The sequence below is a fragment of the Strongylocentrotus purpuratus genome, unplaced genomic scaffold (genome assembly GCF_000002235.5).
Source record: "Strongylocentrotus purpuratus isolate Spur 01 unplaced genomic scaffold, Spur_5.0 spur5_scaffold_17, whole genome shotgun sequence".
In the NCBI taxonomy this organism is placed as follows: Eukaryota; Metazoa; Echinodermata; class Echinoidea; order Camarodonta; family Strongylocentrotidae; genus Strongylocentrotus; species Strongylocentrotus purpuratus.
This window is the reverse complement of record NW_022145602.1, coordinates 27,850,055-27,873,973: the sequence shown is the minus strand read 5'-3', so window position 1 is coordinate 27,873,973 and position 23,919 is coordinate 27,850,055. Positions and strand designations below refer to the sequence as shown.

Below are 23,919 nucleotides of genomic sequence, written 5' to 3'. Positions count from 1 at the left end.
ACACGACAGTATTACAGGAGTAGCAAGCAAGTTCGGGGATTGACCCTAGCGCTGCACAGATTTTCGGAGGCAAAGCGATTTGCAACGCATCGCTGCTTCGAGATAAACAATCTGGAAACAAGATTTTGGTTGTTTGGCTACTAGTCTGTGAAGCAGACTTAATTTTGAGAGATATATTTGTTATCAGTCTTCCAGTTGATATATAATATTACGAGCAGGGGCGACTGAGCATCTTTCAAAATGAGGGGGGCATCAACAAAGGGCAGGGCACTTTCTGGAGAAAAAGGGGCACATACAAAGAGAAACCTCAAAGCGAAATATACAAGTTTTAGACATTGGTAGGCATCATACATGTACATACCCTGTATTGTAGGTGATTAAATGTATACCTTTATCTTCATATTTTCGATCTTTAAGAAAGAAACCAAAAAAATAAGTTAAAATGAGAGCGACCTTTGGGTAAAGTTGAAGAAAAATTCGATATCAGCATGCTATTAGTCGCTTTAAACTAGGAGCATGTTTTATGGCGAAAGGAAATGGGACGCATATCCAAAGTTAAAAGGACACTTATTAGAGATATAATGGAGCACGTGTCAAAGTAAACATCGAAATTTTCAGAGCTGAAAATGGGGTGCCTGATTAGGGGCACTCACCAAAGATGAAAAGGGGTACTTATGAGAACGGAAAAGGGACACTTACTTCCAGGGGCGGCGATCCCGGGGGACGAGGGGACACGTACCCCCTCAATTTGTTAGGGGGGATCGTCCCCCCCCCCCCCCTCAAAATTCGAAAAAGTGCACAAACAAAATGTATAGCAAATACTAACTTAAGACTGCAACACACTTTTAGGCTCTGGAGGGCCTAAGAGTATGGTGGCCCTGAAGGGACATCGCGAATAGACTAAATCGTGAAAAATATGCGATAAAATTCACGATATCGTCAATTTTATCGCATATTTTTCACGAAGAAATTCACGAAATTGACGATATCGTGAACTTTATCGTGAACTTTTCACGCTGAAATTGACGATATCGTGAATTTTATCGTGAAAAGTTCACGATATAAAGTTCACGATATCGTCAATTTTATCGTGTACTCTATCGTGTACTCTATCGTGTACTCTCCTGACGGGCGCTTCGTAAACAAAACCAGCCCTAGCTGAGGGAGACAGAGAGAAGGAAAAAGGGAAAGGGAAAGAGAAGATAAAAGGAAAGAAAGAATAATAAGAAGAAAGAGGGAAACGGGGGGGGGGGGCGAAGGGCTCTTGCCTCCTCCTCACTCCCCCCCCCCCCCCCTCCCCGCCAAAAAATAAATCAGAGAGAGAGAGAGAAGGGAAGGGAAAGGGAAACCGAAGATAAAAGGAAAGAAAGAAGAGGAAGAAGAAGAAAAGGGAAACGGGGAAGGGCGAAGGACTCTTGCCCCCCCTCCCCCCCCCCCCCCCGCCAAAAAATAAATCAGAGAGAGAGAGAAGGGAAAGGGAAGGGAAGAGAAGATAAAAGGAAAGAAAGAAGAGGAAGAAGAAGAAAGAGGGAAACGGGGGCAAAGGGCTTTTGCCTCGTCCCCCCGCCCCCCGCCAAAAAATAAATAAGAGAGAGAGAGAGAGAAGGAAAGGGAAAGAGAAGAAAGAAAGAGAAAACGAAAAAGAGGGAGAATAGGAAAGAAAGGAAAAGAAAGAAAAGAAAGGAGGCAAGAGCCCTTCGCCCCTGTTTCCCTCTTTTCTTATTCTTTTTCCTCTTCTTTCTTTCCTTTTATATTTTCTTTCCCTCTCCCTTCTCTTTCCCTTTATGGCGGGAGGGGGGAGGGGAGGTAAGAGCCTTTCGCCCTTCCCCCCTTTCCCTCTTTCCTTCTTCCTCTTCTTTCTTTCCTTTTATATTTTCTTTCCCTTTCCCTTTCCCTTCTCTCTCTCTTTATTTATTTTTTGGCGGGGGGGGGGGGAGTGAGGAGGAGGCAAGAGCCCTTCGCCCCCCCCCCCCCCCCCGTTTCCCTCTTTTCTTCTTATTATTCTTTCTTTCCTTTTATCTTCTCTTTCCCTTTCCCTTTTTTCCTTCTCTCTGTCTCCCCCAGCTAGGGCTGGTTTTGTTTACGAAGCGCCCGTCAGGAGAGTACACGATAGAGTACACGATAGAGTACACGATAAAATTGACGATATCGTGAACTTTATATCGTGAACTTTTCACGATAAAATTCACGATATCGTCAATTTCATCGTGAAAAGTTCACGATAAAGTTCACGATATCGTCAATTTCGTGAATTTCTTCGTGAAAAATATGCGATAAAATTGACGATATCGTGAATTTTATCGCATATTTTTCACGATTTAGTCTATTCGCGATGTCCCTTCAGGGCCACCATATAAGAGTGCAGCGTTTAGACAAATAAAAATGCAAAAATCTTCTCACTCGGGAACTACGCTCCCTCGTATTATATCCTTCAAAATGTACAAGTAAATACCGAGAAAAGTGAAGTGTGGAAAAAGTATATTGCTTGTTTTTATACTATAGTTTTGCTAAGGACTGTAAATTTTGAATACAACACAACTTCAAAAACCTGTGAGGGGGTAGTCACTTCTGTCGCTTTCATCCCTCTCGATCATTCACTATTGCTTCCTCACACTTGCATACTGATGGGGGGGGGGGGGGCTTTGGAGTAGTCCTCCTTCCCCAATGGAATTCAAACGTGGTTTACTTCAAATTCGATACCAGTGATTTACAAATGATGCTGAAATGGAATGATTTTTCACTGAGCTTTCGGGGGCTCTACCCCCTGGACCCCACCAAGGGCCATAAGGGGGGTCCCTGGTTGCTCATCTGACTGTAATTAAATGCCTCTGGACCCCGCTCAACAAAGTATCAAATATGCTCATATGACCGTAAAAAAATCCTAAAACCCCTGAGCTTCATTAGCCCCCCCCCCCCCTCTTCTGCGTAACATGTAAGAGTGGTGGTGATGCGGATTTTTTTTTCTTCTGCCTCCCCCCCCCCCCAAAAAAAAAGTTTTTGCTCTTTACACCACTGCTCCCTCGTCCCTCGCATTTCGTCCCCCCCCCCCCCCCGTCATGAAAAGAAATCACCGCCCCTGCTTGCTACAAAGGAAAGGGGCAATAATCAGATGGAAAATGGCACTAATTAGAAAGGATAGGAACACATGTCAAAATAAAAGGGGCACTTATCAAAGTTAAAGGGGCACCTCTAAAATTGTAATGAGGGCACTCACCGGAGATGAAAAGGTAGAGGCACTTTAAAGACATAGTGTCAAAATAAAAAAGGATACCTCTCAGATTAAAAAAGAGCCAATTATAAGAGGTGACGGGGCACTTATCAGAGGTGGTAGGGGTACCTAAAAAGAGGCACTCACCTGAGATTTTAATAGAGGCATTTATCAAACGTGTGAGAAGGGGCATTTATAAGAAAGGAAAGCAACTCTATTAGAAAGACAAGGGAGCGCGTGTTAAAATTAAAGAGGACACTTAAAAGGTAAGAAGGGGCACTCATCAAAGGGGCTTAGACTACTATTGTTAATTGGATGGGGTGTTGGACCACATTTGTCTAAAAATTTCATTTTGAAAGGAAACTAACAACATCATTATGGAAATAAAAGGCAGAGGCCCAAAATGAGGATATGTAGGTCTTCCGCTTTAGTGGAAGAAAACAAAATCACTTAAAATTCAAACTTGTAGTATGGTAATTGGGGATTTATTCCGAAAAATAATTATTTAGAATACTAACGTTATCCTCTACCCCCCCCCCCTACTCCTTCTCCTCCCCCTGCTTCTCCTCCCCTCCCCCCCCCCCCCTCGCCACTCCTTCTCCTCCCCTCCTTCTACTCCCCTCCCCCACTCCTTCTCCTTCCCCTCCTTCTCCTCCCCTCTCCCCCCACACCTTCTCCTCCCCCTCCTTCTCCTCCCCTCCCCCACTCCTTCTCCTCCCACTCCTTCTCCACCCCTCCTTCTCCTCCCCTCCCCCGCCACTCCTTCTCCTCCCCTCCCCCCACTCCTTCTCCTCCCCTCCCCCCGCCACTCCTTCTCCTCCCCTCCCCCACTCCTTCTGCTCCCCCTGCTTCTCTTCACCTCCCCCGCCACTCCTTCTCTTCCCCTCCATCTACTCCCCTCCCCATCTCCTTCTCCTTCCCCTCCTTCTCCTCCCCTCTCCCCCCACTCCTTATCCTCCCCCTCCTTCTCCTCCCCTCCCCCACTCCTTCTCCTCCCACTCCTTCTCCTCCCCCTCCTTCTCCTCCCCTCCCCCTCCACTCCTTCTACTCCCCTCCCCCACTCCTTCTCCTCCCCCTCCTTCTCCTCCCCTCCCCCACTCCTTCTCCTCCCACTCCTTCTCCTCCCCCTCCTCCTCCTCCCCTCCCCCTCCACTCCTTCTACTCCCCTCCCCCACTCTTCCTCCTCCCCCTCCTTCTCCTCCCCTCCCCCACTTCTTCTCCTCCCCCTCCTTCTCCCCTCCCCCCACTCCTTCTCCTCCCCTCCCCCACTCCTTCTCCTCCCCCTCCTCCTTCTCCTCTCCTCCACTCCTTCTCCTCCCCCTCCTTCTCCTCCCCTCCCCCACTCCTTCTCCTCCCCCTCCTTTTTCTCCCTTCCCCCACTCCTTCTCCTCCCCCTCCTTTTCCTCCCCTCCCCCTCCACTCCTTCTCCTCCCCTCCCCCACTCCCCCTCCTCCCCCTCCTTCTCCTCCACTCCTTCTCCTCCCCTCCCCCACTCCTTCTCCTCCCCTCCTTCTACTCCCCTCCCCCACTCCTTCTCCTCCCCCTCCTTTTTCTCCCTTCCCCCACTCCTTCTCCTCCCCCTCCTTTTCCTCCCCTCCCCCTCCACTCCTTCTCCTCCCCCTCCTTATCCTCCCCTCCCCACTCCTTCTCCTCCCTCCCCCACTCCTTCTCCTCCCCCACTCCTTCTCCTCCCCCCACTCCTTCTCCTCCCCCTCCTTCTCCTCCCCCCTCCCCCACTCTTTCTGCTCCCCTCTCCCACTTCTTCTCCTCCCCCTCCTTTTCCTCCCCTCCCCCACTCCTTCTCCTCCCCTCCTTCTCCTCCCCTCCCCCACTCCTTCTCCTCCCCCTCCTTCTCCTCCTCTCTACCCACTCCTTCTCCTCCCCCTCCTTTTCCTCCCCTCTCCCCACTCCTTCTCCTCCCCCCCCCCACTCCTTCTCCTCCCCTCCTTTTCCTCCCCTCCCCCACTCCTTCTCCTCCCCCTCCTTCTACTCCCCTCCCCCCACTCCTTCTCCTCCCCCTCCTTTTCCTCCCCTCCCCCACTCCTTCTCCTCCCCTCCTTCTCCTCCCCCTCCTTCTCCTCCCCTCCCCCTCCACTCCTTCTCCTCCCCTCCCCCACTCCTTCTCCTCTCCCTCCTTTTCCTCCCCTCCCCCCACTCCTTCTCCTCCCCCTCCTTCTCCTCCCCCTCCTTCTCCTCCCCTCCCCCCACTTCTTCTCCTCCCCCTCCTTTTCCTCCCCTCTCCCCCACTCCTTCTCCTCCCCTCCTTCTCCTCCCGCCATAGCCGGAAAACTGTTTGGTGTGTCCTTTGATGTGATAGTTTTTGGCAAATGGTATAGCGCCATCTTTTGGAAGAAACATTACATTGACCCGCGAAAAAGAGTTTTAGTTGAGAACTGACCTATATGGATTATAATTATATGAATGTCCCGTTCGGCTTGATGAGACAGGTAGCCTCAACAAATTAACTGATAGATACTCTGCACTACTGAATTACATTTAATGCTATCTGTAAACAAAATGATGACTTAACATATACACCCCCCCCCCGACAAAAAATTAACATTGTAATTAGTTAAGTCATTGGTTTGGCACGAATGTCCTTCTCAAAAGTGAATACAGATGTTTTCTTGACATCATAATTCACCCTTTCGCTTCATTTTTTTTCCATCATTCTCTTTCTCACACACACACTATCTCTCTCTCTCTCTCTCTCTCTCTCTCTCTCTCTCTCTCTCTCTCTCTTCTCTCTCTCTTCTCTCATTCTCTCACTATCTCTCTCTCTCTCTCTCTCTCTCCTCTCTCTCTGTCCCGCTAAAACACCCATACATTCAGTCTTTCTCTCTCCCTATCTCTCTCTTCTATATATCTGTCATTCTCTCTCTCCCTCTCTCTCTCTCTCTCTCTCTCTCTCTCTCTCTTTCTCTCTCTCTCTCCTCTCTTTCTTCTCTCTCTCTCTCTCTCTCTCTCTCTTTCTCTCTCTCCCCTCTCTCTCTCTCTCTCTCTCTCGCTCTATATGTTTGTCTCCGAGTCCAGCTGTATAATTATGATCTCCTATTCTCTCATTCTCATTATTCCCATTTCTGTTAGCTTATTTGAATTATTAGAAATGATATGTTACCGCGTAATACTCATCTCACTTCCATATAGCCAATTCAATATTTGCCACATCACAAACACAAAGCAAACAAATGCAAAATGGTATTCAAATACTTGTTTAAAATATATAATATATTAGTTTTACACTTTCTTTCGGATATAAGTTCTCTGGAATTCAACATTTTGCAACTCAGTTGCGAAAATGAGAATATGACACTCGACATAGCCTCATACTATTATCAAATAATTCCTCTATTCCCATATTCTTTCTTATTAAATCATATGAAATCAACATAATCAATAAAAAAAAATTATAGCTTTATAATGTACATCTAACACGGTCGCAAAGGCTTTTAAAATTAATTTCGAAGGCAATTTTAATACCCTGTTGTATATTACATCTTGTTCAGATTACGTAATTTGATATTATGTTGGGAAATAATTGGGAATTATATTGGGAAATGCACAAGGGCTTTTAAAAAAAAACCTTTATTGATTTTTCGAAAGAGTCTGTGATCGTGTTAGTTGTAATTAACATTGAAGAGGAAAATTCACTAAAATCATTTAACATTAATTGCTGAGTGTGTTTAACTATTCAGTATAGCTTTCCTCGCCTCTCTGCACGGTGACTCGTATGCCGTGTTTGCCATACGTGCATTTTCACACAAGACAATAGGCACACATTGTCCGAGTGAAAGATTTATTATGCCACTGCTCTTACTACACGCTTATTAAAGGTACTATGCCCCATTTGCAGGCCAAAAAAATGAAAAGGTTAAATTTCAACGACATTTGAAAGATAATACTAATTTAGAACTTCCCTAAAAAAGGGGGGGGGGCTTGAAAGTGTCTTTAAGTGGGAAAATAACGGCTATTAGTTGTCGAATCGACTTAAGAGCTATAGAGCCAGTAAGTAATAGTCTAATTTTCAGACCATTGTACCAAATGGTCGTACGTTTTGTGCTGCGCAAACATTCAATCAGTTTAATTTTGGCCATTACAAGAAATGGGTTATTGGTGTAGATAACATTGCTCATGTACCCTTTACAGCTCATTTTATGTAGGCGTATGTTATTACCAAAGAAGAAGAAAAAAGCCAGTCAGTCACTCAATAGTGTCTGACAGTGAAGTCTAGCAAGTAAACGGGTTTCCTTGCATAATTTGAATATGAGGACACTGATAACGTTTAAATTTCACAGATAGGACATACATGACATATTCATAATTCCCGCAAAGTTCTACAGAATTTGATGTTGGCTGCAAAAGGGACATAGTATTTTTAACGCCTATTATACCCTTATTAAGCATTTTAAGATTAGAACACATTATAATAAATAAGGAGGGGGAACCTGCCCCCTCCCGCTCCAATTAAACCCTTATTAAATCCTTATTGAATTAAACTCCGACACAGTGGATCCCATTATGAATAATATTGAATCAATTAACTATGACTGCACAACTAGAATAAGATAGTAAGAAGGGGGATATATTTGTCTACATCGCCATTGATAACTTTATCGTAAGTTTACGTTGTGTGATGATAATTTGGCTAAGCTGAAAGAATAATATCTTAAACCCGTTGCAATATGATGCGTTATTTCGTGAACGTTATTACTAACGCTATTCAGACGCGTGATATGCACAAGTAATTCAACTAAATATTGGAACTGTTCATTGTGCATTAACTTCTTTACGGCAGGAGTCTCACAAAGCTCTTCAAAACCGCAACAGTCGCTGAGGCAACCATGCGTCAACAAATGACGCATCATGGACAACGGGCATTACATACAATTTACGAACAAACTAAATTTGCGTCTCTCTGCAATGTGTCAAAGACTAACGTTTGGGACTCTTGCGCTATAAATAGCACACTGCGAAAAGGTCGGGCAATATTTTCCCAACACTTTGCCCAACGCTGTGCCAATAGTCAACCCAACCATCTATTGGGCAATATTTGCCCAGTCACCCCAGTGGTATTGGTAAACGTAAGTACCCTACTCCACGTTTGCATAATTGTTTCGTATTTAGTCGATAAAGTGGGCAAGATATGACCCTTCAACTGCCCGACTACGGTAGCCCACTTGTTGGGAAAATCCTGACCAGCTGTTGGGTAAAATACGAAACAATTATACACGTACTTACGTTTACCAATACCACTGGGCAAAATATTGCCCAATAGATGGTTGGGTTAACTATTGGCACAACATTGGGCAAAGTGTAAGAAAATATTGCCCAACCTTTTCACAGTGCAGTTGTCTTTCCCTTTTCACGATTGGAGATCGCGCTCGGCGTACACGACCTGGTACTCATCCTCGAACTTGCAGCACTGCTCACACGAGAGCAACTCCTCGACGACCAGTTCGTTTCGAGACTGTCGTCATCGCCGAAGATGCTTCCGTCTAGATCGTTCAGGCCTTCTTCGTCGAACGCGCTGACAGGTGTATTTGAGGGCGGGACGGTGGGTCGCGGAAAGGAGACGTGGACGGTCAGGACTGGAGCATTGCTCGGGTCCATGTCAGTCATGAGTGATGTCTCACGTGTGACATTCGAGGACCTACGCATCGACAGCTTCACAAAAGGTCGTTGGTCGTCTCCGTATCCGGTCGAGTCGTAATCTTCCGTTGCACTAGGAATGTATATAGGATCAGGGTATTGCGGTTGGCGGGTCCTCCGTCCGGGACATGAAGATGTGGCCCTTGATGTTGCAACTGCGGAACCCCTCGGTGAAAGACGAGTCTGCAGAGAGACGCTTCGTGAACTGATCGAGTCTATACTACTCTGAGGAGAAGACCGGCCCCCATAGTCTGGAAGATTTAGAAGCTGTATGCTTAAGTGCCTGTCATTGTTACTAGGGGCGAGTCTTAAAGATTGCCTGTCGATGTCTTGATTCCCAGAGGTATGGCTGTAACGGGATACTGCGCTTTGAGAACGGTCTTTGGTAGAACGCATTTGAGCACTGAGAGCGTTGAGTCTGTGTTTGTATTCCTTAATGGCTTTTTGTGCTTTGACTTCTTTCTCAGCTAATTCTTCTTCTCTAAGCGCTCTTGGTTCTAGGACATTACTCGGGACAAGAGTCGCATGCGGAACCCGTCTTTTGGCTGCCCGTGGTCGCCGCCTGTTTGTGCTATTCGAGATTTGATGTTCGTTCATGAACTTCAGAATGTCTTTCATATCTAGTCTATCTGGATCACCAAAGGCAGCTTGTTCACGTCTCAAGTCGGCTTTGATTTTGTCGATTGCCTGTTTTTCTTGGTGAAGTTTCAGATCGAGTTCACCAGGTGTGGGCTTAGACATCGTCCTCATGAATCCGGTCCTCACGTCTGTCATAGGACGCTGTGACGTACCAACTGCCAAAGATCTACTGCAGTTCCGCACCCTTTGCGCAATTGGTGTCCTAGACTGGAAGCAATCAACAGGAGGCACGGGTCTTCCAAAGGCATACGATTTACCACTATGGGACGCCCTCACCTCGCCCTGACCTGAAATACTGTCCTTTGACTGTAGATCATCTATCAGAGGAGCAGGTGCAGAGACTTTTGCCATCGGTCGTTTGACGGTGAGGACGGGAATGTAACGCTCTGGGTTGGTGCCGGGTAGATTGACAGTGTGACCATGTACAGCTGAAGAGACATTCCTCGTTGTGGTTCTGTTTAGCATGCTGTTGTTGGCGGAACTATTAACCGGGAGACCTGAGACGTTGATGGCTGCATCTCTGGGGTAGTCAGAAGATAGCAAGCCGTCATATCAGTATTCTGGAGTTGGGATATAAAAGAGAAGAGAAAAAGAATGGTATGTTAAATTAAAAGGCTAACATCATGGAAATATAGTGTGGTGATATTCATCTCTTGAAATACAGGGGGTAGGAAACAATTACACGGAAATTCAAGGTATTCCGACAGCAGTAAAAGGCTGATCCAAAAGTCCCTTTGTTACTCCTACCTTTATCTCCGTAAAAATACACACGTTCAGGTTCTACATGCGGGCAAGTCCAAGTCCTTACCGACAACATCAAGGATGTTAGTGTCTCTGGGAGTTTTTTAAACACTGGTTTAGTTGAATTTAATTTAATTGAATATATTTACCACTTTCATTTTTAAAAAAACATGCAAAGTCAAATAATGCAACAAAAGATTTCTTATAAATATGGAAAAGACCATGAAATGGAAAATACACAAAGAAAAATACAAAGTGGTTGGATCATCAAAAGGTTACAGAAACTTATACGTAGATATTCCGACACAAAATACAAAACCTATTAAACACAAAGAAGAAACAAAGAAATAATACAATCGTTATTATACACATAAAAAGGGCAGTTGTCGTACGGTATTCAAAGCTTCTGCATCAGAAGGAGTTTTAGATTGTGCTTACAATTGTTTAATGATGCTTACTGTTTAGATTTTGGGAATAATTTGTTCTAGACAGTAGGTCCTTTGCATGAAAATATATAATTTGAAAAGGAAAATGACCATAGTATTAGACGAGTGTCTGCTGAGGTCCTGCTATTTTTTTATGAATATCTGTGTAGCTCTTAAAGATATTACAAACTATTCTAATAACATTTAAGGATAATATAAATACCTTTAAAACACGGTTGAAAACTAGGTAATAATGACATTAGGAGAATATTTAATATCAGGAATAAAGGTCTGGTAGGACTTACATATGGTTTATGGCGAATTATACGAACTGCTCTATTTTGTAAGAGGAATATAATACAAAATAAAATGATGTCTACAAATCCCATAGACGTTGTGATTTCCACTTCATATCTTTATCAATATCAATACCTAATGACTTTTTTGTATTTGTATGTTTAATCGCATTTCCATTCATATATAGTTTTACATTGATTTGATTTGATTGAGTTGATTGCCCGTCCATACTGGTCGAAGAACAAAAGAAATATCGACGATAATTCAATGTAAATTATGTTCAGTTTTTCACTCTATTTAAAGATTTGGGGTATTAAAAATGGAAAATACACACACAATCACTTTGACCAGGCCTAGATTATCATTTGCAAATGTTTAATACCGAGGAACACGTCAATACAATGACCTAACTTTAGACATTAAATTGTCAAATAACTTGAGCACTCTTTGCGAACTTCATATGAACTCTGTTTTGCTTTCATCTTTAAAAGAATGTGGCTGTTTTGAAAATGAAGTTGAGAGGGGAGGATGGGACGGAGTAATTGCAGTTCTATATCTGTTTTGTGTTCTATATAGATGTCCTCAATTTTAAAACTGAAATTATAACAGCTTTATTATTTTGTATGTAAGTTCACCTTTCATTTAATTATCTAGACCCCAAGAAAAACAGGTTTGTCATGTTAACAATGTTGAGTGGACTATCCAGCCATTCACTATATTTTTAAAAATTTTATATCTACTTTTTTTTATTATGTATGTAGTGTTTTATTTGTGATTTGAAAAATAATACCATACCATATCACGCATACCTGCTCCAGAATTGTATGAAGCCGAGTACTGCTCTTTAATGATTATATTCCACTCAGTAATACCTATAATTTGAAACTCTCTTACCTTTTCTTCACTTAACAAAGATAATGTGTATTGTGCAATGTCGATAGAAACATGAAATCTCCTAAACGTTTCATCATCACATGATTCCTTTCTTTTGATATAATTGTGCAACCATTCTAGCTCCTCGTAAGTTCAGGCCTTCGCCTATCGAAGAGTTCAGACGTGCAGACCAGCATGGATCCCAAAGAAACAATATAAAAAAAGCGGCAAGTTTCCGTATGTTGCAGACCTCATACGATTTCCAAGAAAGTTGTACCGAGTAAATCACAAAAGAATGAAACGTCCAATAGCAACTTCAAATCCGCTGTCTGATCTTTTTACACCATGTATACAAATGAGTTATTCAATAAACACGGACTTCCATCAGGTACATCACACGTCCCTTACAAAGGGGACATCAGTCTTACTTCAAGATGAGTAAATACCTTGAATAATATAGTTCATTGCACCAAAAGTCCAAATGGTAATCCACAAAGACGTTATTCAATAAGCACCAGCTTCCACTATATGTATACACCGCAATTTCCTCACAAAAGGGATGAATAAATACCTCAAAATGGCGTGTATATTGCACTAAAGGTCCGAATGGTAATCCACAACGACGTTACCAGACTGCTTTTATCGAGATTAATCGACACTAACGAGGTATTTATCCAGATATAAAGCAGAACATTCACACAAGACCACATTTGATGCCTGAATACAAATTGCCCTCGATCTTCTTTATTACACGCATACAGACTGGACATAATATATACTAAATACTCCAATGTTTTTATTTAGGTTCTATTATATAGCATGCTGTAATCCTTGGTACTCTAAGAATGCGAAGAGAAGATTTCAAGTGCAATTTAAGAGCACTTCAACGAGCCCGAATCTTTTAATCTTTGATCTCTTCCCCGGTCAAAACAATCAGTGATATTGCCATGCTTATATAGGGCGCTATATTTGCACTGGGATAGCCTATAAACTAGTATAGAGGGTTAAAGTGGCTGATTAAATTATCGAGTGGTTTACGGTCTGGGGGACAATATAACGAACTACAGGCCCGTCATAAAAGGAGAGGGACATTCAATAAAGTAGTATTCTTATTTTAAAGTGTTTTAAAGTGCTTTTTCTTGTTAAGACGGCATTATGTGATGACGTTCTAAAAGTAACTCTATTGAGCCTTATATGGAAGCATGCAGGTGTTTGTGCTGGATGTTATTATCGTAGTTTTGTCGTCACATTAATTTTCATATATTGAGGAGGCGCGATAGCTCAGTCGGTAGAGCAGTGGCTCGTAATCCGGTGACCCGGGTTCGAAACCAAGTCGATGCGCTATAGGCATTAATCCTCATTACCAGGTCCCTCGGAGAGGACCTAAAGCCGTTGGTCGTCTGGTTGCTTACTTACAAGCATTTATGCTTTCTTAGCAGGTAAAATAACCAGAACTACAACCACATTGATATAGATATTAGGGGACTATTAAATACAAATGGCTCTTTTCAAATCTCGTGGAAAAAAACATATTGCGAAAATAAAGAATAGAATAATAGTTGAGGTAGCCTACACCTATCCTTTTTTTAAATATTTGCCTTACATTTAAAAAGGGACAACTGCAATGGAGAACTTTGATTAATTCCGATAAACATACGGTAATCTCTGGCATGTCAAACGATTTTTACAACAAATCAAAACTGGGATTTTTTTGTTCATGTACAGGTAATTAATTGGAAGTATTTGCAATAAAGCTCATCTTAAAAAAGCGACATTGAAGCGCGCTTGTGTCTTTCGCTTCCGCCTATACATTGTCCAAGTTAGGCTATTATTAGTCCCGCGGAGAGGACTTTAAGCCGTCGGTCCACTGGTTGCTTACTTACAAGCATACACATGCTTTCTTAGCAGTCAGGTAAAACAAAACAAACAAACAAACACAATTCTTGCGTTTGACTCCAACGAGGACAAGACAGAAAGCTTTAGTATGTCTGTTTCCACTGCTTTTTTTTCCTCGATTTTACAGTACCAATCATCTCGTCAAAATACTTTGTTTTTATTGTTCCTTTTCTAATGTAATCATTCATTCCTATCATTGTATTTTCAATGGAATATCTTTACCACACCAGGAAAAATATGACGAGATTATATTACTATAACTATGAAAATATTTATGTTATGATATATGCTGTGATTACGATCCTCTCTAGATTCTACAGCATTGTTTATTATAATGTCAAGGCCGTAGAAGGGTCAATAAAAATGTGTTATTAATCGAAATTGAAGACTAGCAGGTGATATAACTGTGATCATGCAAACTCTTTTCTCTTCTCCTCCTACCGAAAATCGATGAGGTCAACCATAGGTTGTGAAAATCGAGATATTTGTGCATCGAAGTTGTCTGATTAATCTGATCGCACGCCAAGCCTTCATGTTTGGTGTGATAGGCCAGATGATTAATTCATATGCAGAGTCAATTATTTAACTTATACCTCGTCTCAATATTACACATGCAGGAGACGAATCGCATTACGATTATTTTTCATGATTTTATAGTCAATTTTATTATTAGTCAATTTTATTGTAAATTATTACAGTTAACAACTAAAACATTCATAACCTTTATTGATTTATGTGTGTATGTGTGCATGTGGTGTTGATGTTGATCTGCTTTGCTATATATTGTCTGCTGAATGCTAGCAAAGGACTGGGTTTTTTTTGCTCAAGAAAATAATGTAGTATAAATTATGTCACGCGCCCGATTACACCAAATCATTCAGGTTTTATTTGGTTTCTAAAGCAATGGCCATGGTCATAGAGTAGAGTGACGTCACAATACCAAAAGGAGCAGGTGATTTCAAGCATAACAAGAATCGCTCATTTCATATTGACTGACGAAAAGGCCGTGATACTTCTAGGCAGCATATTTGGCAATTTTAGGCAAGGTTTTTTTTTCAGGGTGCTGAGGAAGTTTTTTCTTCTCAACATTAATTTGTGCAATGTATACCTGGGGGATATTTACGCAACACTTTTTGACATAGTTCAAATATGACAGCACTTTTGTGCAGAGTTAACCATTCAGAAATATACCCTTTTGTAATTTCGTTACACGTACATGGTTCGTTTAGAAATGAGATGGCTCGCAAATATGTTATACCATTATCTCTATGTACTGCATGATAAATCAGTCGGAATAACGATTAACTATTTTAGTTTGAATTCCTGTCGCTCAATATCATAATCTTAAATCAAAGATTACATAGTCAAAATTAAATAGTTTACACAATCGTAAAGACTTTCTAGAAATCAACCTAAGGCGATATAGCCGTGCACATCACTTTTCAAAATGACCGAACATGACAACGGCATATTAATCCGAAAAATCAGTTCATTGGACAATACAATACGGTATTGAAATTGCACTAAGAAAAATTGATCATAATAGTAAGATCAGTTTATATTGCGCAGCTACTATATAAATATACTCTACTGCGCTTCCAATGGAGCTTTTATGATTTGTATTAATCGTACAATTCAGTCGTTTTATATAGAATATGAATTATTGAACCCTTTATCTAAGTAATGATAACAATAGGCCAACATCTCAACTAGGAATAAGCATTCAGGTATGCTATGTTCTACTTCGTTTGCTCTGAATCGGAACATGTTTGTCAACACTTGATTTTTGGACGGAGTAACAAACATTTCACGAAATACAGATAAAGAGAACGCATGTATCTGTTAGCACACATTTTATGTCGTGCTCGTGTTGCGTCTAACAGGTTCTAATCAATAAGCTATCGAATCTGCCATGCAGGAATGTAGCTGCCAGCTCATATCAATGTTCAGTATATGTTCTGCTTCATTTGATTTGATTTATTTACCAACAGCAATACATTTCATACATTTCATACAATAATTTACATAATTATACAGGAAGAGAAACTATTGGTTGGTAAAAGGGGTCAGATAATAGCACATGTGATAGTCGAGCCAACCCCTTAAACAGCTTAACAAAGTATTTTGGTACAAATCAGTGTAGACAATGTAACAAAACAAAAAATAATAATTTACTTTTACAATCGATACTTAAAATATTTAAAAACTCAGTACTCAACAATGTCTTACAATATACAAACTAATAATGTAAAATATGAAATATGAATTGTGTTTACTTGATATTTCATTCATGACTTGTTCAACAAAATGACTTGTAACACGATTCCGAAACCTATTTCTAGACCTTGTCAATCTGATATCAACAGGTAATCTATTCCAAAATTCACTGCCCACAAAAGACAATGAAAATTGACCTTGTGTCGTTCTTAATTTTGGAAGACGTAATTGTCCATCTTCTTTTTAATAAATGTGTTAATCTATTTCATGAGTTTTGTCTGGGGCTGTCGTATTATCAAGCCATTATTGTTACCGACAAATTGTGTACTTATATGAATGCAGAAGAAAATCAAATCAAATAACAAACTTTTTAAAAGAGTTTGACACTGTGTAATGAAAACAAAAAGAAATAGAGAGAGGAGAGAGGGAAAGAGAGAAGAAGAGCGAGGGAGCGAGAGAGGAACTGAGAGAGAAAGAGAGAGAGAGAGGAACCGAGAGAGAAAGAGAGAGAGAGAGAGGGTGAATAATAGTAAAGAAACATTGTTGAGAATGTGTACGAGAAGGAAAGTATAAAAGAGGATTAGAGAAAAATAGGAAACAGAGAGAAAAAGAGAAGGAAAAAAACAGTCCGCCTGACAGAGACTGAATTGAAATAGTTGTGATAAAGACATTATCGCAATTTTATCACAATTTCTAATGTGCTTCAAAATAATTATTATGAATAATAGGTCTGTAATGTCTTAAAGGTATAGATCAGTTTTGGAAACGCCCCCTCTCAAAAAATGAAATGGAAGCTGTTATTACCTATCATGTGAAAGAATATGTTTTAACTAATACGTGATGATACGAACTTTGCCGGGAAACCGCCTACTAATTGATATATTTTCATATCGATCTCACTGACCAGGATAGATATTGCGAATGCACTTCAACATTGGACATTTGGGCATATATTTCTGCTTTTTTTGCGAATTTAGGTTGAAGTATTGCCATCTAAACTCTGGAGGCAATATTTAAACAATATTGAATGGATATTTTGCACCCAAACCCTTGAACCGTAATTCTACCACTACCGGTCCATATCTTTAATAAAACATAATGGCCCGAATTCACAAAGCAAGGTTTGAGCTCAAACCTCCTTTTGTTTCGCCAAACCTCCCTTTGTTATTTACAAACCATTTGTAAATAACAAAAGGAGGTTTGGCGAAACAAAAGGAGGTTTGAGGTCAAACCTTGCTTTGTGAATTCGGGCCAACAGGGTTCCGAGAAAAACTGTACCTATTAAATACCATCAAGTCCATTAAAATCACTGAGGGTTCTTTAAACACTTGTAAAATATTAATGAGGACGGCTGTATTGCTTCAGTTGAGTACAAACAAAAAGGGCAAACTGATTATCAAGAAAAGGCTAGGCTTTAAATTTGAAATGGGCATGATGGATAAATGGTGTGCAAGGGCTCTTTTCTATTTTTTCTAACGATATAAACATATCACTCATCATTGAGAAAGTTGCGAATAGCGTACATTGTCAGAATGAATAAGAAAGTATTTTCTGCCTTTTTTATGACTATGGATCCCGTAAGCCCGAATTGACTCTTAGTGCGGAAAAGGGGTTGGGAATGGGGGAGTCATAATCTCCAATATATCTCTTTTTAGTGAAAATGTTATTATTACTATTATTATTATTTATTTGGCATTTCAAACATATAATAGAAGATACAATAGAATGGCACATAGGATACAAAGTATGACAGAATAAAATTGACTCCCCTGCTACACCTCTCGAAGTTGCCTGGAAGAAAAAAAAGGAATGTGAAATTCCTATAACCCGTAAGTCTTTGACTCCTTAATAACTCTCAGAAATGGGGTGGAACATACTATATTTATAAAATTATGAAGGTATTTGAAATGGCGCACCCTAATATTGATATCACTACCAATCTGGGAAGATTTAATAATCTGCGATATAATCGTACCTTGTAGGAATCAAAACCACACAATAATAAGTTATGTATTGAACTGGCCAGCCCTCCTTCTTGGATTACGAGGGCAAATAGAATAAAATGAAAACCAACCAAATCCGACTCGTTATTACTATTTTTCATATCGTGATAAGATAAAAATAAAGATATAGAAAATAAAACGACAAGTATGCCAAACAGCCAGATTAGAGACCGCGAAATGGGTAATTATTGACTTTGTACAGTCTTAATTGCGTTGCTGGGGTCAGTGGGGTTGGGCTTTGTGTATCCTTTTATTTTATAGGGCCCACTCGAAGTCTTGATAACATACCAACGATACCGTGAAACCATTTTTTATAACAGGCGACCTTGTTTAAATACTGTCTCGCCCATCCCCGATAATGGCCATCGCTAATAGTCTCGGTTTCCAAGGGAATAACTAAATAATTGTCTTGGTGATAACGATGTTTGCCTGCAGGACTTGGTAATGGTAGGTTTGGATATCTGACGACCATCTCTGGAAGTCGCATTTTATTATCAAGTATTTTCAATTCGATCCCGTCAATAATCAATGAGGAATCCATTCCGGCAGGAAGAACAAGTTGGGAAGATATCTGACAAATTTTACTACCAATAGTAATAATAATAATAGTAATAATAATAACAATAATCATGATATTAGAAATAACCATTTAAAATACCAACAACCATAATATTAATGATAGGCCTAGTAATAATAATAAAGATAATAATAATGATGATAATAATAAGGATAATAATGGTAATAATAATAATAATAATAATAATTATAGTAATGATGACAATAATAAGAACAATTAAAATAATAATAATTGTAGTAGAAATGATGATAATAATTCTTTTAGAGATTAAGATGGTAATATTAATAATAACAATAAATATAATGATGACAACAATAATAATGTTCCTACATGTTGCAGGTGCCCTTTTTTGAAGAGAAATTGACATGAAACAAAAGATTTTTTTTTAAATTATAATGAAAAAACCCTAACAAAAAGTTAACACATTGTAAAAATTATCTTTTGCTGGGGAGCATGAATTACCCTAGAACCCCCACAGCTTCAATGGTGGGACTAAAGTTAGTGGAATCAAGAACCGGTAGGCTGGTAAGAAATAGCACTTTAAAACATGCTGATGTTATAATCATAAGTTAAGCTAAAAGGGAGAGTTGTACCAGTTATGTCAATCATAAACTACAATACTTTCCCATGCTCATATTTTGCTTCAGATGTCTTCGCGATGCATAAATACTAGCGCTTGAATATAAATCAACATAGTATACCTGGCTGCCTTGATGAAACGAACAAAATATTTCATATACAATTTATGAACAATTATTATTTCGTTCATTGGATTCTTTTTTTAAAACGTACCAGCTTTCCGAACTCTTCGTGAAAAGATGAGGAAAATAATTCAAAACTTTAGGCCTACTTTTCGGACTTGCATTTAACAAAATGAAATAAAAGTAGGTACCCTATACATAATATATTTAGAGACTTTTCAATTGGTAGAAGCTAATGTTAAAGCTCCTCTAAAGTGTTGGGAACCCCAAAATCGCCAAACATTTGTCAAAATTTTACTTAAATTGTATCATAATGTGAAAAAGTATGTCATGTAAAGTGACTCGGTAACATCGTTGAAGGTTGATGAAAAAATTACTAAATGTTTGTATAAAATGTTACTTATTATATTCCTTCTACTGCACTAACCCTCTGACATGCAGAAAATCCTGAACAAATTCTCAAACCACAAAGATATCTATGGTTTTCTTTGAAGGCGTTACTATGCAACACCCTCTAACAGTGATTAGCAGAAAATTTTCCCAACCTTTTTGAATTTTCCCAACCGTTTTTCCATGAAAAAAAAAAAAAAAAAAAAATAATAATAGCCTAATAGTCCACTCCAAATTTTATTAAACCGAAACGGAAATTCATTTTGCCCAATTGATCGTAAGCCCGACAGCCACTGAGCAGCGCCAGATCGACGTTGCTCTATCCCTTATTGTTGAACGCCAAACAGGGTAGCAACAACTCCCATCTTTTAACGTATTTTGGTATGACGCGGCCGGGGTTCGAACCCACGACCTCCCGGTTGTGAGGCGGGCGCTCTACTGACTGAGCCAACACTCCGGTATTTAAAACAGGCTATTACAAATCTTTCAACACTTAAATGTCTGGAATGGTATTTAGAGCCAATTTATTGCTTTGTGACAATTTACATTCACTTAAAATGTAATTAAATTTTAATAATATAGTTGGGAGAATTAAGGAATCGATCATATCAGTTTTTCTCAATTTGTATCATTAATAATGGTCTGTTTTCACTCAAACTTTCAGATTATTTTTAATTGTACATCTTGCATTGAAGTCTGCCTTAGCACACCATGTTCTCTCCTCTTTACAATGTTACCAAGTCCCTTTAAGAAACACTTCAGCAACCCCCCCCCCCACAAAAAAAACGTGTTTGTAGACCAATATTAATGAAAGAATACATAATTTGTCTAAATGTTGTATTCTTTCATCAATATTCCACGGCCTTTATCACATTATGATACAATTTTAAGTGAAATTTTGCCATCAAATTTTGGGGGTTCCCAACACTTTAGAGGGGCCTCAAAGAGTCGCGCGTAGAAAGTTACAACAAATGTAAAAAGTCTTGGATGTGAATGTTGATCAGTCAATGTGCAGCTATTGGACCATCATCAAAGGTGAACTTTTCCAAAATGTGCTCCAATTTGTTTATATAAATAATTCGACCACTTCAAAGACAAAACGTTGACGATTTTATAATTATTTAACTTACAATTTCCACACAACTGCGCCAGGAGTGTCATTTTGGACAGACATGGCGCATTATAAATGTTCACTATTAGTATTATTATTATTATTATTATTATTATTATTATTGAAACATTTTAGATTAAGGAAATATCCTCTTATTTCAAGAACATACCATTTCTCTTACTCGAAGCTTTCTGGTCGGCATGGTGATAGCTTTCTTTAAAAGCCTACTCCTCCAGGTCATGAAATATAAATCTCTTCAAAGGACTGGAGCATGAACTTCATGACATCATTTTTCATGTCCATGCTATCTAATGCAAAGACAAGTCTCACTAGGTACCATGAGTTATACAAAATCGCATAAAAACAAGACGTATACAATCCGAAGTCAGAATCGACGAAATGGCAAATCTGTAATTTCATTCCACTATAAATTCACCGTCCAGTTTCACGGAGCAAAGCAATACTTTGTATATCATTCGATATTTTCAATTGAAGAAAGGATTTTCACCGTCAATGCCCCATAAGTATGTCCTTATGTTTTGCTTGTGTAAGATCAACGTCAATCACCTGCGATCCAATGTTATAGTTGGTAATGACGATTCTTCGATCGCTTTCAATACAACATTCACCGCTATTTTGAACGCAGCATAATAACATTTATACAAAATGTACCATTCGACGCACTACTCTGATGAAGATCGAATCGTCCAGATTATCTTATTATAAAGCCATATAGTATTCTTATAATCATACAGCAGACCAAACGATTTTCCTTGAATAAGCGTTAATAAAGGCAAAACATCAAGAGTCTGGCAAGTCTGAAGGACATTCAAATACACCGATAGCAGGTGTTCTAAGTAGGAGCAATTTTTGCAGAATCAACCATTCAAGATCGGCCCGGTTTTCGAAGTTCATGGACTAATCGCATCAACTTAGTACACATCCACCAAGTGTAAACATATGTCAAGATACTCCTCCTCCTACCGTGTATATTCCACGCGAATCTCGCTCAAAATTAATACACACCCTTAAAAGCAGTTCCAGGAAATTTATCGAAGAATCAACAGTCTAAGTTTTACTCCGTTCTAGAAGTTCACACTGGACTGAAATTGTGGAAGAACAGTATAGTACACATCCTGCGACCGAGTGCGAACCACGGGCATGATACCCGTAAGAGTCCTATAACCACGTACATAAGTCTCGAGCATGTTAAGTATAATAACACTTATCTTGTCACTTGAACGCTTAAATAGCAGCATTGTTAGTGAGCCCTGTGTACATATAGAGAATGCGTTAATTAAACATAGGTGTACATAATGAGGCACGGCAATTAAAAAAAGCAGTGTGTGCCTCCTGCCAACGTATGCGCATAGGCGATCTTTTTGTTGACTTTAAAGAAATAAATAGCCTCGCATCTTTCATTTTCTTCTGTCCTTTTTTCTGGTATGTATAACTTCGAATTCTAAATTTTCAATTATCTGTATATGATTATAATTTGTTTATTCATTCATTTATTATTTATCTATTTATTCTTTTATTCATTTATTTAATCATTTATTTATTTGTCAGGTTGTTTCATTAGGGTTTTGGGGGCAAACTCGCAATTATATGATGGCCTATCTGCTAGCAGATAGCATCATTTGTATACCGTTATTAAATAAATACCCCCCACCCCCTTTGCCCCCCCCCCCAAAAAAAAAAAAACAACAACAACAACAACAAACAAAACAAAACAAAACAGAGGGGGCCGGTCGTCACACTCACAGGAAGGCAATATTTTCAGGTTTTAAGCATTTTACTATGCGAGATATTCATGTATTCGGATCATCAGCATCCCTAAAATAATTATAAAATATTTTTCCTTAGTTATACCGTTTTCTTGATTAATCATAAAGTATTTATCAATCTTTTTTGTCGAGAACACTAAGTAGTTCCCATCATCACCTTTAACACAGATAGTGAATATTTATACATTTCATGACGTAGGCCTTTATGGCAACTGGTTGTAACCTGTGTTTAAATAGTCGTCATTAATAAGATAGGGAATGGGTCAGCAGATGACCATTGTGAATCGAAGAGAAAAAGACAATTGAAGGCCATTTGTAACGTCTAAGCGACGTTACAAATGTAGGCCTATTGCGAAAGAAACTATTCAAAATTTGTTCTGAATTACCTTATCTAGCACAAGTGTATTACTTTCTTCCCGTTGATGTTTACCGGTTGAAGAAAGACTTGAATCATGTTATTAACATCAACACCATTGTGGATCGTAGAGAAAAGACAATTGAAGGCCATTACAAATGTAGGCCTATAGCGAAAGAAACTATTCAAAATTTGTTCTGAATTACATCATCCAGCGCTAGTGTGTCAATTTCTTCTCGTTGTTGTTTACCTGTCGAAGAAAGACTTGAATCCTGTTATTAACATCATCATTAAGTGGGAACGGCCACTTTAGATGACAAAAGTAAATGAGAGGTCATTCAGAATCAGATGACCATGTTGAATTAGGTTCTGATTAGCCAGAGCAAATATCACTATCTACCACAAAATGTTTCGATCATGTTCTAACAATGTAAAACATGTGATATATCTTAGATAGCTACTGCTTACCTTGAAATGATACGTAGGATTTGATTTAGGTGTGATCATATGTAGTTAGCTTCTTGTATTTTCAAGGGATTTTAACATTTATTTGATGTAAATTGTATATTGTATATCTAGTAGCCCAAACGAATAATAGTAGTAGAAGTAGTAATAACAATAATGATGATAATAATAAAGATAAATATGATGATAATAATGACAATAATAATAATGATGATGATAATAATAATTAAAATGATAATAATAATGAATATAGTGATACCTATAAAAATGATAGTTTCAACATTGTATCGGATTATGTGTAATAGTTTTAATCAATTTTAGACGCACTGAATATTGAGACCTACAAAGGAACCTGAATATGGTCACGTTTTCTCATTCTACCATTTTGCTAGTTGGGAGATTTTAGTAACTTGAAAATTAGGACCAACAAAGTAGCCAATGATTGAGAATCTATTCCATCCATTTCTTCCTTTAGCTTAAAAATAAATCTAAAGGAGAACAAACTTTTTTCTTTCCCTTTCTCTTTTATTAATATTTTGTTCATACAATGTAACTGTAGAGGTGTCGTGGTCTAATGGGTATGTC

General features: G+C 39.3%; 1 protein-coding gene across 2 annotated transcripts; it reads right to left on the bottom strand.

Moving 5' to 3' along the window:
• Window positions 1-8,304: 8,304 nt before the first annotated feature.
• Window positions 8,305-21,412, bottom strand: LOC100888687. Of its 2 annotated transcripts, none has more exons than XM_003730562.3 (2): window positions 20,897-21,412; window positions 8,305-10,056 (listed from the first exon to the last, which is right to left on the bottom strand). In XM_003730562.3, the coding sequence occupies exon 2, from the start codon at window positions 9,959-9,961 to the stop codon at window positions 8,546-8,548; it is 1,416 nt and encodes a 471-aa protein (XP_003730610.2). In that variant the 5' UTR covers window positions 9,962-10,056; window positions 20,897-21,412; the 3' UTR covers window positions 8,305-8,545. The 2 variants fall into 2 exon arrangements, with proteins under 2 accessions (XP_003730610.2, XP_030843891.1); XM_030988031.1 differs by lacking the exon at window positions 20,897-21,412 and adding an exon at window positions 11,854-12,152.
• Window positions 21,413-23,919: the final 2,507 nt, after the last annotated feature.